Here is an 18,005-nt window from a genome sequence, read left to right as displayed (position 1 = left end):
TTCAGAAGCGCTGAGGGACCATCGAGTTCCAGGAGGACGATATTTAAAACGTCATCCGGCTCTCAGCCACTCTTTGACCTCCTCCTCTGTCACCTTCAGACTCGTTTTGTTGGACTTTTTACTGCACTGGTCTCAGTTTTCACTGATCAGCTCAGAGACCTTCACAGAACAATCACTACATTGTGTGTTGAATGTCAGCTCGGGTTTTTTTCTTTTTTCTTTTCTCGTCCCTCAGTTCCACCCTGACCGAACACTTTCCTCACCTTTTCCTCACATCTCTCCTTTGCTGCTCGTCCAAATAATGGAGTCGCCTAGTCATACATTTTATTGTCTGGGGATCCTACAGAGACGGAGGTCACCTCCGGGAGGTCGGAGGCCCTCATTTAGGCCTCCTTCACAGCCGCGGCGACCCTCCGTGTTCCGGCTGTTTATGTTGGAGCTCATCTGGTGATGGGGAAGGAGCAGAGTGTTTATACTTTTCTTCCTAATGGCCCCCCTTTGGATCACTTTGTGTCACCAGACTCCCCCCCCCCCCCCTCCCCCCCGCTCAGATTCGATTGCTTCATTACCCACCAGTCGTTCTGCCACATCCAAACACTCCCACTTTAACTCCACTCACCTTAATTAAACGTCTACCCCTGCAAAACCATGAAAGTGCTTCTAAATGACACTTAAGTCACGGGTTAATCCTTTTCCGTCCTCAAAAATTCCCCGAGCGTCACCGACTTCAATGAGAGACAGAGCAAAACCTGTATTTTCAACCGATCTGAGGTTCCACGCTACGGCATTATTCTCTTTTTAGCATGATTTTATACAAAGACTGTTTTAATTACCGCGCGAATTATATATTTGCTTCAGCATGAGCTGGAGTATAATTATTTTCTTTCATTAACAATGGCTTGGTGTTTGTTTTTTGTACCGGTAAATAAAAGCTGTGTCATTATGATTACAAAAATCTAAAAATGATTAAAATAAAAAGTGTGATTATGTCGGTGTGTGTGTGTGTCTACTGATGGTAGATGGACCCCTGCTGTGGGTAGAGGACCAGGCCCTGTGTGTCGGCGAGACACGAGAAGGCTTTCGGGGGAATCTTTTCCACTTCCAGCAGATTGTTTTCCAAGTGAACCGACGCCAAGGTGGAGCCGGAATTACGAGGGTGGCATACTCCCCACTGCCTCAGCAGCCTGAAAGCAAACATACATGAGCTTCAAGTCAGACGGGGGGTTCCTCTGAGAAAACAGACAAAAAAAAACCATATCGGACATACACAGAAGGACTCAATGGAAAGCGATGTTGTTTTCAACTTTTTGAGGGAGCTTTTTGGAAATAAAACCCCCCAAAAAACAAACAACAATGTCCTATTTAATATTACGTAAACCTGAGTCTTTACGGAAACTGTGTTCTTACCCGATCTGGTTGTGGTCCAGTCTCAGCACCGTCAGGTTCTTGAACTGCCTGACGCAGCGCGGCACGTCTTCCAGACGATTATTGTCCAGCAGGAGCTCGCCCATCGAGCGGTACGTTCCGACGAACGACACTCGCTCCAGCCCGTTGTCGCTCAAGGCGTTGTGGGACAGACGGAGCGACCGCAGGCCCGGGCGGAGGTGGCGGAAAGCGAAGGCCGGGACGCGACTGATCCTGTTGCGTTCCAGGCTCAGTTTCCGGAGAGGCCGAGGCAGATTCACCGGGACGGAGGTGAACTGGTTGTGAGACAAATCCAAAGATTCCAGAGACCTGAGGAGGAAAAAAGTCACACACGTGAAGCCATAAATGTCACTTGACGCTGATGAACTGGCATGAAGGTTTTGCAAAGACGCGCAGGACTTCTCAATCAATCAGATCAATATTTACATTTTTTTTGTCAGATGCCCTTTATGCACCAACAACACACTCAAGACACAAGCACAAAACAACTTTTCCTGCCATCTTCAATGTTGACTTATTCTGGTTTTTGAGCATAATCAATTTCCTAAATACCGTGACGTTACATGTAAAGTTTTACAAGCTTGATTTCCAATAGTTGTGTTGTTGTTTTTGCTGTGAAGCTCAACATTTTAATAGAAACTGAACTCCCTGCACAGCACTGCTGGGGGCGGTGGATAATACACACCAACAGAATAATGAGGCCGAGGGCGTGTGATGGCAGTCTGAGGGTGACTTTGAGACGCTGATAAGCAGTATGAAAATGTTTAGTTTGTGGGGAATAGAGAATGAATGCCCGTGCAGATAGGACTTCAGATTTCTGGGGGGCGAAGTCGCGGAGCAGGGGGTCCGGTGTTTTTTGCAGCGAGATCGCACACAGCTGTTGTGAGTTTACAGCGCAGCTCGCAGGAGGAGGGAAACCTAATTTTCTGTTCTTCCGCCATTCATGGAAACCGCGCTCAGCAACCAGCGGCCTCGGCAAACACTCAGGTGGCCACACAGCGGAGTGGAGCGGGGACCCGGGAGGGGAAGGAGAGGGAGGGGGGGTGGGGGGGGGGGGGGGGGGGGGGGCTGGTTCTGGTTACTCGCAGAGCCAATTTTATAAGGAGACGTCAGCATTGACTCTTAAACACAGAGACTTCCTGGATAAATAAATGATGCATGCCAGTGAAAATCTTATATCTGTAAAATTACTGGGGGGGTTGACAGTATTTCTGACCATTCGACTCCGTCTGCTCAAACAAGGTCCAGTGACAGGAACAAGAGGGAGCTACTAACATTCCTTTCAGCTTAACAAAGGTGTAACAAATCGCATGAACACAGTCATAAACTGTTTTAAGGAGAACAACAATAAGACACAAGGGATTCGGCACAATAACACATTTAACTAAAAACATACACACTCAGAAAGCCCCCCCCTAAAAAACTTTTTCTCTAATCCACATGTGCTGTGACAGGTACAAGTTGCCACACCAAAAATAACAAACAAAAAAAAACACCCTGATATCAGAGCTTTGAAACATATCACCCAGCTTGTTCCTCTCGCCAGCCCAGACCGCTTGTGTGCTGCTGATTTGTATTCTAAATCTTTGCCAGGAAGCTGAGCAGCAGTTTAGAACTCCACATGGTATTAATGAGCAGAGGGACACACAGTCCTCTCTTGTCAGAGTCCTCCACACTCCCTCCCACTGGCACCTACACACAAAAGCTCGCAACACCACACACACACACACGTACAGGCAGCATGATGTGAAGAAGAAACAATTTTTTATTTTTTTTAAAAGTGATGATAAAAAGATTGGGCTGAGCTATTATGTTAACTCACAAGGAGAGCGTGTCAGAGCCTGATTCATTCATCACAACAGTGAGTGACGGCAGAGTTCACCTGTACAGGTGACCAGTCCTCCACAGAGACAGATAAACACACACTCAATTCCACTCAGAAAGGGCTGGCCGGGACTCGAACCCACAAACGTTTCACGATGGGGGTAAGAGTGACCACTACACCGCTGTAAAGAAAGCAGTATCACATAAAAACCCTTCTTTATTGAGATACACACAGAAGTAACGTACTCATCTACTAAAAGCTCAAACAGGCAGCGGTTCTGAGAAGCTGTGCCAAAAACACTAAAAAGACCAAAAAACAGCACTTAAAAACCAAACGACGGACTGAAGATGACATGCAGTGTTTTCCATTGTATTAAAGCAACATGTGCACTTCTGTGTGCAAAGGATTTAGCACTTGTTTTTTTGTTTTTTTAACTGTATCAATTGGTCATGCTGTCATTTTGAATATTATGTGTTTGGAATCAAACAGTAAATCTTCAAAAGTGATGACTGCGTGAAATAAAAGTCAACGATTTCCATTTGACATCTCTCCGTGCGCACGATTCCTGCTGACGTGAGTCGATTGTGAAACTGTTTAAATGGACCAGAACACATGGTTCTGTTACTCGTTAGACTCAGTAAAACCAAACATCGCACTCGTCTTTGGCGTGACAACGGATTAAGATGAGCCTCGATACGGTCAGCCACATAATAGAAAACCTTAAATCTTAATATCGTCCAACATGATCAATCTGAAACAATGGGCCACTTTCTAACCAGCTGATTTGTTGTGTTTTTGTAGTATTATTGGATGTTTTACAAGATGCCTCATTAATATGGATTGTGGATGTTAGTGGATGTGTATCAACCACGAACACACTAAACCAGTCCTTCAAATAATAATCAATAATCCTTCACCTGCTGGCAGATCTGATTTTGAGAAGATTTCAAACTGAGGTGTCAAAGAAAGTACAGAGTGCATAACTGCAATTATTGTATACCAGCGCTGATTAAAGTGACATAACAAAAGTGCCCACAAAAAAAAACATGCATGTATAAACATATTTTGTGTCGACGCCTTTTAGTACATTAATTTCCTGTAGATTTATCTTAAAGTCAGCTGTAACCCTAACACACATGCACACGGCCAAGTATACTTTAGCCTTGAACAGCGTTACAGTATGCTGAGACATCTTGTTCAATCACGCAATAAAGGCAGGGTTTTTTTGTATATAAAAATCTAAACCACAAAGAAAAGTGTAACTTGTGTGTCACACTGTCTGTTCTGGATGTAAAGAATGAAAATGGACCAGTGTCCTCCATGAAGTTCAGTGCAAACAGGCCTCACTAATATGGAGAAATCATATAAATGCATATATTCGTTATATTCTTGCATGATGACACATAGATTGCCAGCAACTGCAAATGGACTCTGGGGAACACATCAAAGTGTCTGTAACCTTAACCTCCTTCATAGTGGAATACAGGAAATTATTGTCAACTGCTGGTTTCAAGCATCTTCCAAGACATTGTCAGGATTTCTGTTTCGGACTCTTGGGTGCCAATTTGTCATTTTAAGATCGTATCTCCGTCTGAGTAGGTGAAGTTCAGGTCGAGCTGAATTTGTTCACAGTCTGCAGCTTTCGCAGCACAGGAGGAAGATTTAAAAATGCAGGGGGACACGAAGAAGCCTTGAGTGTCGGTGGTGAAGTTGATTTTCTCGCCATTAATGAGGTCGAGCGTCAGACGAGAATCTGATTGGTCGGGTCAAAGGTTAGAGGAAGAATCTGCGCAGCATGGTTGAATGACCTGCCGTCTCTCTGACCAACGAGCTTCCGTTTTGTGATAAATGTATACACGTTTTCAGAATATCTTCACATTTCTCCTGGAAACGTCCGATCGTCTCTAAAGTTTCTACTTTGTATTCCAGCACAAGCGCCGTCTCGCCACCTTCCTGCACTCGCTCTTTTACATTCTTCTTTCCTCCGTTTTCCCTGAAGCTCCTTCTGTGGTTCACAAGGATCCCAGGGAGCAAAGAAAAACCCACTGGAATTCACTATATTTAAACAACACACACACTCGCACACACACTGCAGACGCACTGAGACACACACTTTCAGGCACACTATTACCTTCCAGCGTCACTCACACTCCAGCTGGTTGAAGTACACACAGTCAGCTGTCATAACCTCTGTGTGTGTGTGTGTGTGTGTGTGTGTGTGTGTGTGTGTGTGTGTGTGTGTGTGTGTGTGTGTGTGTGTGTGTGTGTGTGTGTGTGTGTGTGTGTGTGTGTGTGTGTGTGTGTGTGTGTGTGAATCAGAGAATCAGAGCTGCATAAAGGGAAAGTTTTATCTTTTATTTGTGGAATTCTTTAAAAAGGTCCCACAAGCAGTGAAAAAGAAACCACTTAAAATAGAGAAAAGATGAACGTTTAGAATTCCAAATGACTGAGACTGCCCTCTAGTGGCTGGTGTTGGTACTGTAGAAGATTGAATAATGACGGATGGAAGGAAGAAAAGAAGGAAGGCAGGGATCTATGGATGGATGGATGGATGGATGGATGGAGGCAGGTATGGCTGGGCAGATGGATGGCTGGATAGATGGATGGATGGATGATACGTGGAAGGGAGCAAAGTATGGCGAGATGGATGGATGGAAGGATGGATGGAAGGAAGGGAGGGAAGTATGGCTGGGCGGATGGATGGATGGATGGATAGATGATGGATGGAGGGAGGTATGGCTGGGCAGATGGACGGATGGATGGATGCATGGATGCATGGATGGATGGATGGATGGATGGATGGATGGATGGATGGATGGATGGATGGATGGATGGATGGATGGATGGATGGATGGATGATGCGTGGAAGGGAGCAAAGTATGGCGAGATGGATGGATGGACGGATGGATGGAAGGAAGGGAGGGAAGTATGGCAGGGCGGATGCATGGATGGATGGATGGATGGATGGATGGATGGATGGACATACTTGAGGTGGGTCCAGGCGTGGCCGGCGATGCTCTGCTCATGCAGCTGGTTGTGACTCAGGTCCAACACCTTCAAATTGCCGCTGTTCTTCAGCGTCTCCTCTGTTAGTTCCTCAAGCAGATTTTCACTCATTTCAAGCTCCTGCACCGAGAAACACACACACACACACACACGCACACACACACACACACACACACACACACACACACACACACACACACACACGCACACGCACACGCACACGCACACAAAGTTTTTCATCTGATGACGTTCAGGCCAAAGGTCCATCACTTCAACATGCATGACTTCATAAACTCATAATATTCCATGCTAACGCTATTCTTTGTCACCAACAAAGTGCCTTGGTTATAGTTGTGCTTTAGCAAAAAAGGCACTGCTGCCACCTGCTGCTCAGTCATGTTCCCCCAGTGGAAGAAGGAGGAACTGCAATTATTGTGACCTCATCTGGGCCAAGTTTTGGCCTCTGGACCACGTGTTTGACCTTCCCGCCCCGCACTATTCATCACAGTGATAATAGAACACCTGGAGGGACGGAGGAAGGTCCAGAGGGAGGAAACGGAAGCGGTTGTTGTCCAGCTGGAGCCTCAGAAGTTTCCGAAGTGGCTTGAAGGCCGACGGCGACACGCTGCCCTCATGGAGGAGATTCCCCTCCAGTTCTACCTTCGCCAAGTTCACCAAACCTGGAAGGCACAGGAGCGGCGTCAGTTCGTCGCACAGTTCCTCCACAGTGGAAGGTGTTCCTCTCCGCCGTTTACCGTCGAAGCAGCGAGGAGTGAGCGCGCTCAGCTTGTTGCCGTTCATCTTGAGCTCCTCCAGAGACGAAGGCAGCGCGGGGATCCTGGAAATCTGGTTCCCGTCGAGATTCAGCTTCTTCAGAGAGGTCAAGTTCTGCAGGAGATCCAGCAAAGTGAAACGATGAAAAAAAAAAACTAAATCAGAGCCCATAATTTGCCATCTCAACGTGCCAATCAGGAGCTCTATCTCTTCCTTAGTCATCTATCATGTTATATTTTGAGCGAGGCCACTTTGGGGACGGCTCTGAAGTGAAGCTGCTCTGTGAGTCAAAAGCAGTGGACTGGGATCTCCACAGTGTCCCTGCACGTCCGTCCCCTGTCATTACAGGGACACAAAGATCAAGAAAATATAATCCCCTAAAAATAATTTCTCTATATTGTCCACATCATTGGCTGCAGCTGTTTTCCAAGCCGGCCCGTCCGGCCAATAGCCCGCCAGCGTGCGCGTGGCAGTGTGTAATGATTGGCCGGTGTGGCCGGCCGCCTGCTGTGGTCGGCACCGAGGTTAGACCAGAGCTTATTCTTAGAAAAGGTCAGTTAATGCATTTCCACTCCTACTCTTTTATTACTGTAATGATACAGGATGCAGACTATTTCTTTATTTTTAATTAGATGCAAAAAAAAAAAAAAAAAAAAAAAAAAAAGACTTATAAAATCAGCCGGCAACCCCAACGGACTCAGTTTCTCCATAAAAGGGAAAAAAGTCTGAACAATGTCTCGCCGGCCGGCCCGCCGGGGGGGAAAGTATTACCAGCTGCACCGTGGATCTGACGGCGCTAATCAAAGTGTCTTTTCCACAGTTTGACTTCTGCTTCATGATCACTGTTGACTGCACCTTTTGACACATAATTCGGTGAATAAACCGACACGGATGTGGCTCCCTGGGTTTCATATTTCAGATGTGCACTACGAATTTTCAGTTGCGTTCTCGAAACTGTACAAGTGAAGAACTGCAAATAACAGCGGGTAGATCAGGCTGAGCCAGAATTGCAGGTTGCTGCGGAATGCTCTGGCGATGGAGCAGCAGATCCTTGACTGGGGCGACCCGAGAGTCTCCGTGTCACCAAGCTCATGCTTCAAAGTGCCAAAAAAGATGAAAACCTGGGAATTGGGTTGAACGTAGGAAAGAAACGTGGGGATATATCTCACTGGCAGGGCGTTCTGGCCAAAGGATTCACCGTCCAGTTGGTTCTGGCTCAGGTCCAGTGTCTCCAGGTTGGACAGGCCGGCGAGAGATTCCCCGGTGATGCTTCTGATGTTGTTCTCTTTAAAAGAGGACAGAGTGTGAATATACAGGATGAGGCGAGAAACATGCCTGTGATAAACATCTTTCACCTGGAACTTCAGAGAATGACTCTTTTAACTTGGAAGTAAATATCATAATCGCTCATTGGGAGTTCTGGGAGCAAATTAACATGTTTTTAATTCAATAGCCACAAAATGTGACTTTTATTTCTTGATAGTTAAATTCTTCTAATAAACCTTTATAGGTGTAGAATGTTAACACCAGGGAGTTTTTGAGTGCTATTTTAATTGTTTTTACTTTATAATATCACAAAACTAAATTATTAACACCATTATGTGACATTTATTTGTAATATAATATACCGAAATGGGTGAAACTGATGGAAATCACACCTACTTCACAATTTATAGCTGAAAAATGTGTTCTTGACGGGGGATTGTGTTTTCCCTGGATTTCTATACCAGGTTATAAAAGCTTGTTCCTGCATCTCATTCAGTCTTAAACTCCTACGATGTAACGTGTTATTCCCAACAAATGTTGATGAACATGTTTCCAATGTGTCATTTTTTTTTTAAGTGGACACACGGGGAACATGAATAAAAGTATCAATCAGGCGACCTGCAGGTTTTCCTGAGGTAAAACTATTATGGAAACGGGAATTAATGAGCTCAGAAGTGATCACAGCACACACACACACACACACACACACACACACACGCACACACACACACACACACACACACACACACACACACACACACACACACACACACACACACCTGCCACATCCAGCTTCGTGGCCTCCAGGTTGAGGATGACGGGCAGGTGAGTGATGCCGGCGCTCCTGCAGATGATTTCTCTGTCAGCGGTCTGGCACTCGGGAGGAAACGCAGAGCTGTTGGGGTGTGTTTCTGTTTGATTGCTGGGAATCTCAGTCGCTTCTACTTCTTCTTCCTCCTCCTCCTCCTCCTCCTCCTCCTCCTCCTCCTCCTCCTCTTCTTCTTCCTCTTCCTAACATAGGACATTTGAAAACAAAAACATAAACAAAAAATGGATTCATGACCAGAATTAGATGATTGAAAAAATAGGGGAGAGGGAAAAACCTCTTCTTCTTCCTCCTCTTCTTCATCATCATCATCGTCGTCGTCATCGTCATCATCATCGTCGTCATCATCATCATCATCATCGTCCTCTTCCTCCTCCTCCTCCTCATGCGTCCTCCCATTGTCCGCCAGCCGTCTCTTCTCTGCATGAAGCTCCTTCAGCGCTGCCATGAGGACGCTGGTCTTCTCTTCTCCTCTCTCCCGTCTCCTCCAGCCAATCAGAGGTCGCCCCAGCCCCGCCTGCGATCATCAGCAGGAAACGTCCAACATGACAAACCCAAGGAGCAGAAACAGCCCGAAACATTTCTACGTGACATGTTTTTTTTAAAAAAACATTTGTTACGGTCGTGCGAGTGTCCATACTATTCTGTAGGCCATTGCTTCTGCGGTCTCTGCGTGTTTCCTCTTCCACCACGCGCTCCTCCTGCTTCTCCTGCCAGCCTCCGCACTTTTAGGATCCACTTTCTCCTTCTCCATCTCTTTTTCAAGGTCTTTTTGGAGTTTGTGTCCTTCAGCTGCATGTAAAACACAACACGGACACAGGTAAAGGCACAGAAACCGTGATATGGTCGTCAAACGATCGTCTCCTCTGACTCTGGGTCAGTGAGGCCGAACCCCAGCTGAGGGTGAAGGACAGGAGCATGCATACAGGAGTGGAGCGGATTTAAAAAACTTACCAGCAGCATCTGGATCCATGTTCGATAAATAATGATGTCTTCTTTCAGGCGTCTCAGTGGAAGTTTCAGAAAATGTGCTCATCTCACTCCAGGAGTCAAAACTTTGTCCCGATGAAATTACCGCGCTCAGACAAATGAGCAGAATCCACGTCCTGGGGATTCCCATGTTAGACTCTGACTTGGAGAAAAGATCAAACTTGTATGGATCCAAAAATTGCGATCTTCTCGACAAGAACGATGCAAATCCACTCAAAGTGCAGCTACTATTGTCTAAAAAGAGGCCGCCGGGGTTTAAATAGAGAGTGAAATGTGTGGAAAAGTTTAAATTAACATCAAAGACAGAGTGAAGTCAGTTTAAGTCTCTTTAAGTGTTACTAGAATATAATACGAATGTCCTCGGGTGGTGTTGTGAAGCTGAAATGAGGAGAGTGTGAGGATGTCGTGGAATATCTAGGAGGCGGAGAGCTTTTTAAAAAAAGAAAAATAAACTGAGTGGTAATAAAGGAGCAGGTCCATCTCGGGGTGGAATACACAGACACGCCTCGCTCCACCTTGGCTCCTGTCTCTTTCGTAACCGTCTGCCGACAGGAGGTGGAGGAGGCCTATTTCAGTCTGATGAGACTGTGACAGGCAGAGAAACTGAAGCGCGGCGAGTTTCATACGCCTGTGTCAGATTCTCATCAGACATTAACATGCTGTCCTCTGTCATTTTTGTGTTTTCCCATGCAGACGGTGACCTCGGTGTGCACACGCACACACACATGTTGGACCGGCTCCAATCAGAAACAGGGTCGGCAGACAGTTCAGGTGAGAGACGGGCTTGTTTGGCCGGGCTCCACTAACGTCCCCTCATGAAATCAAACATGAACTCTTGTGAGAAAATAACAATGCAGGCGTCTTTACATTCTGTACGCCCAGACTGTACTGTAGAGTTTGTGTGTGTTTGCGTGTGTGTGTGTCCTCACACTTCCCGAGCGGTGCAGGCCGAGTGTTGAGCCAAACTGGCATTTTCACTGTGGGGTGAAACCTGCCGACCAGCAACTTACTATTTGTTTAGCAACCACATTTACACACCTTAAACCTGTCAAAACGTCGAGAAAACATCGGCTGCGATTCCGAAAGCTGCGCTGGGGAGATTATTTTTGCGATCGGGAGCAGCTTAATAAATCCCTTTGCCAGTTAGCGATTTGCTTTTCCGTGTCCGTTGAGACAATAGCGTGGAGACTTTATTCCAAATGGCACACTGGACAGCTTCACGGTCAACACTGAAGTGTCCACAGATGATTCACTGGATATTTTGACAGCAGAGTGCAGTCATCCACAGACCGCATTCAAGCCTTTCCTTCACCTCAGCCTGACGACTCCATGAATTAACGTCCGCCACAAAATAAAAAAACAAACAATGCCGAGACAGTTTTAGTTGAGCTCTCGGGGCACACGGATCATTTCATTATACAGAGCACATTATATCCACACAAAACTTTTTTTCATTCGAGACAGAATAAGACAAGTCTGACAATTTCTCTTCCAAGCTTGATACTTTCACCAAAACATTATAGCCTGGACACTAGTGGTCACTTATTTATGTTATGGCAAAGGATTGGTTTGTGTTTTTTGCTAATGAACCAAGTCTTCCCTTTTTTTTTTTTTTTTTTTAAAGCTTTTCTGTTCTACAGAGTTTAGTTCTTGTGTTATATTAACAGATTGCCTTATATGGTGGAAGGACCATCATAGTTCTGGATGTCGTTGAGATTCAACTGTAATTTACAGATGAATGGACGACTAATGAAACGTCATTAACACATGAACCATGTAAAACCCAAATAAGTTATATTTGTGTGCCTTGAAATGACTTGTATTAAATAAAATTACTCAAAATGCTGAAAAACTGTTTTTAAAGTGATGTTTAAATCATCAAGCATAACTACTCAATACCTACAATTTAAAACTGGTCACCATCTTCTACACTTTATGTAAAATAGATCCTGTATGACTGTTGAAGCTCACGTTGGACGTGTCATCAGGTGGAAAAGTCAACATTCAGTTTTAGGCATACGAGTCAATTAACCTGTCAGAAAGGCTCCAAGTCCAACCAGAAATATTCTGACCAACCACTACACACCATCGTGGAAATAAATGCACTAAAAATGTCTTGGTCCACTGAAATGGTAGTTCCGTCAGAAAACACAAAATTCAAATCTAGGAAATCTAATCCAAGTGTATTCCTTCACCACACCTCAAGTGTTTTTCAGCCTAAAAGCTGATTTTGTCTATTTAAACAAGGTTTATGGGAGAAAAAACGACTTTGAAGCAGGAGACTTGTGTTCAGGGTTTTAATTCAGCACATCACAGCAATGACAGGATGACGTCAGTGACCTTGAACAGCGCCGCTAACGTGGCGACTGGTCGGGACTCACTTGAGGTCTGGACTGAACTTTTCACACCAAGTGTCCAAAGTCGCAGCTGAAACAAACTACAAAACTGATTTAAGTACATGATATTTAGGAAAAAAGAAACAGTGCTTCTTGGGAACAAAAGAGATGAAGAGCTCAAATGCAACAAGAGGAATGTGAAAGTTAAGAGTTGTAGTCCAACAGCCTGGATGACTGGCAGTGACCCGTCAGCTCAACATTCAGTGTTCTGTGATGTTTGCCGGCATCTTTTACACGCTTTTGGAAATGTTAAGTTATGGAAAAGGAATGACGCTGCATGAAGCAAAAGAATCCATCAGAGCTGAGGAGACGAGATGCAGGAGGAGGAGTTTTAAACCCCGACCACACTGCAGGGACTCGTTAGTAAAGATACAGGTTAGCATTAACACACTGCACTCAAGTCAAAGCCACAAGAGACGTTTACCCGGTCTTTATGTAATCCTGCCTGGTCATGGGGAAAATGGGGGGGGGGGGCGAGGGGGCAACGTGGAGGGAGATCAAGTGCGGTTCTTAATTTGCGAAGGTCTTGCGGACGGCGCTGGCGATGTGTTTCGCGCTGATGCCAAAAGCATCCAGGAGCTCGTTGGGCTTCCCGCTGCGGGGAACGCCGGACACTGCCAGGCGCGTCACCACGATGCCGGGCTCCCCGCCCACCGCAGACAGCACGGCCTCGCCGAGACCGCCTGAGGGGACGAGACACGACGGACAAGTTCAAGCGCCACGAAAAACGGTTTTATATTATACCGACAAAAGTTGCGTCGATGTCCGAAGGCTGCAACCGAACACTAGAACAGAGCTTACCCTCTTTGTAGTGGTCTTCCACAGTGATGATCTGACCCCCCGTGGCTCTGGCACTGGACACGATGGTGGCGGCATCCAGCGGCTTGATGGTGAACGGGTCGATCACGCGGATGTTCTTCCCTACAAGTCATCAGGAAATCACTTGACTTTTCCCTCCTCCAAACCCCAAAGGAGCAAGTGGCCACAATGTCTTCATCCGTCCACTAGGGGGCAGTGTGGGCTTACCTTCACTCGCCAGCATGTCTGCAGCAGCAAGCGCCTCATGCAAAGTGATGCCGGCCCCAATCACAGTCACGTGATCGTTGGCAGACTGACGCACCACCTGGCCAATAAACGGTTCAAACGGTGTCAACATTTGTGGGAGTTCTCGCAGTTTCATACCCGGAGCAGTTTTGGTTTAAAAATCACAGCACCTTGGCCACACCGATCTCAAACTTCTCGTCTGGAGCGTAGAGGACTGCCGTCTCTGGTCGACTGGTGCGGATGAAACAGATGCCCTGGGAATGGGGAGAGGCGGAATTTAGCACCACACTCTGTAGAAATTGTTCCTCAAGGTGTAACCAGAGGGTTCCTGCCCACCTTTGTGTTGGCCGCCAGTTCCACCGCCCTCTCAGTGGACACGGCGTCACTGGGGTAAAACACAGTGCATGTTGGGATGGCGCGGAACATGGCCAAGTCCTCCAGCGCCATCTGAGAGGGACCGTCCTCACCTGCAGGCAGAGGGAGGGAGGGGCGCTGAAGAGAATGGACACACGCTTAAGAGAAGCAACATTTACGGAAGGCTCACCGATGGAGACGCCGCAGTGGGATCCTGCCAGGTTGACATTGGTCTGGGAGATGGCGCCCATTCGGATCTGGTCGTACGCTCTGGAGAAGAACGCCGCGAACGTGCTGCAAAACGCCACTGTGCGATCACGGGTGGCACAGCCAATGGCCACGCTTACCTGTAGTGAGCAGAGGTCAGTAATATGGGTCAGACTGAATTACCGACCGCATCCAGTGTGAAGAGGCTCACCACAGGGAGGCACAACAGGGAAGCTCAGATTAACAGGCGTGAGAATGAATAGTCACAGATTAGACCAAGTTAGAAGAGATTAGCGTAGCGTGAGCCAAGTTTAACCATCTTTTAATAACTCGTGAGGCTGGACCAGCCCAGCTCGAGTTCCGTGGGAAGTTGAGCCACACGATACGACTCGGGTGGTGAAATATTTACCAGGTTCTGTTCGGCGATGAAGCACTCGACGAAGCGGTCAGGACTAGCTTTCCTGAAGGTCTCGGCGAAGGTCGAGCCTTTGGTTTCCGCGTCCAGGGCCACCACTCTCTTGCTCGCCTGGCCCAGCCTGGCCAGAGCCAGGCCGTAGGCGCGCCGTGTGGCCACCTAGGAGCAGGGGAGGGAAAAAAAACTAAACACCAACATCCTAAATCACACTGCTTCAAAGTGCTTCCAACTTCAATTTAAAGTGTACCTTGTCTCCCTTCTTGTACTCAGGAGGCGACGGCAGCGAGATGACGCTGAGGTCGGCGGGTGCAGTGTCTTCGTTGGGCAGCTGAGGTTTCAGAGTCTTGTTGGGGACCTGGATCTGAGCCTTCAGGTCATTCAGGAGAGCGTCCACTTTGTCTTTAGGAATGGCCTTTCCGTGCCAGTTGTCCTGATCCTCAATATCTACAGCCATGAAAAAAAAAAAAAAAACAAGCATCAGATATCAAATCCGAAAAGTTGCAAAAAGAAAAAAATCCTAATCTGACAAACCGGACGTGGTTTGAACCTACTTTTGAGTCCCTTGCCCTTGAAAGTCTTGGCGACGATGCAGGTGGGTTTGTCCTTGACCTGCTGAGCCTGCCAGAAGGCTTTGCACAGCTCCTCCACATCGTGTCCGTCCACCACGTACGTGTTCCACCTTAAACAAGTGTGACCAGACGGCACGCGTTACAACAAATATTAACCCCAAACGGGTCCGCATCAGCATCTGAAAATCAACAGTTAATGATCAAACTGGTCAAAGAGAGCAAAGGCAGATAATGAAGGTCAAAAGATTGTTATAAAAAAAATATAAAAAAGTCCAGGGTTTGAGACCTTCATATATGTGACCGAAAAAAAGAAATATAAACTGTCCAGTACTGACCCGAATGCTTCACAGCGCTTGCGGTAGATCTCCATGTCGTGCTGCAGCGGGGCGGGCCCACTTTGCCCCAGACGGTTGACGTCCAGGATGGCCACCAGGTTGTCCAGCTTGTAGAAGGAGGCGAAGGCCATGGCCTCCCACACAGAGCCCTCGGCGCACTCGCCGTCACCCAGCATGCAGTACACGCGGTAACTACGAGAAAAAGTGGCAGAGAAAAAAAACTAAATAAAAAATACACTTTACCTCAGAGAAGAAAACCCCAGCAGAGAGCAGGTGAGGGCCTGGGAACCCTTGGCTATGATGGTAAACTTGTATAAACATCCCTGTTACTACAATATTATAGTCATGTTTACCAAATTTTGCAATATTTGTTTGTATAAATATATCATTTGCATTCATTTTATGCATAATACTAAAAATATGTTCATTTCATCATTACTTTTGATTGTTGAGGGGGAGTGGGAGGGATATGAGGGCCAAATTACACATTTTTTATTGTGCATTTTTTGGCAACAAAGAAAAAAGAAAATAGAATTCCATAAATAAATGCAGACAAGAGACACTACTTGGCCGACTGCATGATCCCGACAGCGAGCGACTTAAACCCATTAAACCTGCACTACTACCGATTTATCCAGTTAATAGATTACAAGGCATCGAGTGCCGACGGAGAAAGAAGCTCTTTGCACACCAATGAAAGAATTGGTCTTCTAAACAGCACTTTGCTTTATTAGCCAACTTTCACTTCTGATGAAAAAAAAAAATTCTTCCGATTCTGATTTGGGAGTTTTACTCACCTGGATTTGTCGAAGTACTTGCCGGTGTACGCCATGCCACAGGAGGCCCCGAGACCCTGCCCCAGAGAGCCGGTGGCCACATCAACAAACGCCAGTTTCTGTCAATTCGTAAAGAGAAATGGGTTAAAAAAAAACAAGTCATACAGACCCATTACCTTAAAAAATATTAGCGCCCAGTCGGCTGAACTGCGGCCTTACAGGGGTGGGATGTCCCTCCAGGTCACAGTCAAGCTTGCGCAGGTTGAGCAGGTCAGACTCTTTGATGTAGCCCGCCTCCGCCCAGGCAGCGTACAGGACGGGTGCAGCATGGCCCTAGTGATCACAACGACTGCTTCAGTCTCCAAAAGTAAAAACGCGGCACCAAAAAAAAAAAAACACGCAAGACTTCAGGAACTCCTCCAACCTTGGAGAGCACAAAGCGGTCGTTGCACTGGTTGCGAGGGTCGTCCGCTTTGTAGCGCATGGTGTGGAAGAAGAGCACCGACATGAGCTCGGCGGCGCTGCAGCATGACGTGGGGTGGCTGAGGAGAGACGACAGTTTAGTGGCGACACGCCAACCGTTTGGGGGGAAATAAAATCTTTGCCGCATGCATTTTGCAAACTCTGGTTGGGACCGTGACTGTAAAAGATTAGTTTTACTGAAAACAACATGTTTAAAGACGGCATTCTCTTATTAAAAATCACTCTGGTCAGTATTTGTTAATCGGAGAAGAATTTAAAAAGAGGTATTGAAAAGAACAAAAGTTAAGCAAACTTGTGGAACTGTTAGTTGCTGCACAGCGGTGGGATATTGTAACCTTCAGGTTTAGAAATCCCAAATTACCCAACAGGCAGAAGCTTCCTGATGTGGGTTAAGTGGCTGATGGAGCCATTTCAACCATGCCGGAACGCCTCAAATTCTCAAACACATTCTCATCAATGTATTAAAAAAACAAAACACATAAACCCAATGCTCAAGTTTACCCAGATCTTCCTGTTGAGAGACAACCTGCTGAGAAGTTATGGAAGGACATTTAGGAGAAACGCTCAAATGGTGAGGAACAATGGCACTGAGAGCAAGAAGTCGATTAAAAAGATAACCCTTGTTTAAAAACAGTATCAGAGCTATGCCCATGCCCTCATTCGCCATTCAGGACTGGTTTCATTTTTTCCAGGCGACACAATAGGAAGCGATTAAAACAGTTTATCAACAAACCGTTACACACCGCTTCATCTATAAAAAACAAAACAAACAAAAAAAATTGAAGGCCAATTTTAATCAGGATAATAAAAAAGTGTTTCCAAACGGTCACTGTGAAAATGAAATTCTGTATCTGGCAAGTTGATCAACATGAACCATGAAAATTTAAAAACTGGTTTCTGGCAATCTTGACGGAGGAGTACAGAATTACAAAAATGTTTTATCAACTTTCACATCTGTGAGACAGAAAATAAGCCAAGTATTCCAAAGTTGCGCTTGGAGGCCTTGGTAAAAGGAAACTCATAACTCAAAGTGGCACAAAACTGAAGACAATTTCATGCTGAAAGGGGAATAATTTACACCGAGTAAAAGTGTCTGCCTTTTTGACAGGAGAGCAAAGGGCAGCCAACGTAATATTTAAAATGCACACACCAGGTCAACTTCTCATGTTGAGACTTGCTTTGAACCAGTGAGTTTTTAAAAAAAAGTGGTGCCTCGAGGAACCTGGGGGTGACTGAAGGAGAGCATTGGATATAATTTCAGAAACCCCATTTGTTGAATGCATGAGTTTTAAAGTGAGTAGAAGGGGGTGTGAC

At 46.1% G+C, this 18,005-nt stretch overlaps 3 protein-coding genes across 3 annotated transcripts in view; all 3 read right to left on the bottom strand.

The window, feature by feature from the left end:
• Positions 1-1,006: 1,006 nt before the first annotated feature.
• LOC308130552 (extracellular matrix protein 2) lies at positions 1,007-10,095 on the bottom strand (the record flags this gene model as incomplete). The annotated part of the gene is made up of 10 exons (XM_080496955.1): positions 1,007-1,184; positions 1,408-1,734; positions 6,237-6,376; positions 6,779-6,936; positions 7,012-7,144; positions 8,200-8,315; positions 9,076-9,307; positions 9,400-9,639; positions 9,763-9,914; positions 10,077-10,095. 10 exons carry the CDS (start codon positions 10,093-10,095, stop codon positions 1,007-1,009), a joined length of 1,695 nt encoding a protein of 564 aa, XP_080353081.1.
• Positions 10,096-12,407: 2,312 nt separating this feature from the next.
• tktb (transketolase b) lies at positions 12,408-17,257 on the bottom strand. Its single transcript, XM_080497186.1, has 14 exons — positions 17,193-17,257; positions 16,633-16,750; positions 16,428-16,541; positions 16,230-16,327; positions 15,433-15,624; positions 15,080-15,207; positions 14,776-14,972; positions 14,523-14,687; positions 14,097-14,253; positions 13,889-14,019; positions 13,723-13,806; positions 13,535-13,631; positions 13,310-13,429; positions 12,408-13,191 (listed from the first exon to the last, which is right to left on the bottom strand). Exons 1-14 carry the CDS (start codon positions 17,240-17,242, stop codon positions 13,019-13,021), a joined length of 1,824 nt encoding a protein of 607 aa, XP_080353312.1. The 5' UTR covers positions 17,243-17,257; the 3' UTR covers positions 12,408-13,018.
• Positions 17,258-17,639: 382 nt separating this feature from the next.
• Positions 17,640-18,005, bottom strand: part of lrrc23 (leucine rich repeat containing 23) — a gene marked incomplete at both ends in the record, with an annotated part of 2,554 nt that continues 2,188 nt past the window's right edge. Inside the window, one exon of the mRNA XM_080496954.1 lies at positions 17,640-17,645. Within this exon, the coding sequence (XP_080353080.1) occupies positions 17,640-17,645 (6 nt within the window). The remainder of the gene's footprint in view (positions 17,646-18,005) is intronic.

Source organism: Blennius ocellaris (assembly GCF_963422515.1).
Source record: "Blennius ocellaris genome assembly, chromosome: 5".
Lineage (NCBI taxonomy): Eukaryota > Metazoa > Chordata > Actinopteri > Blenniiformes > Blenniidae > Blennius > Blennius ocellaris.
Note: the sequence above shows the minus strand (reverse complement) of the source record. Positions and strands in the feature narration are given on the sequence as shown.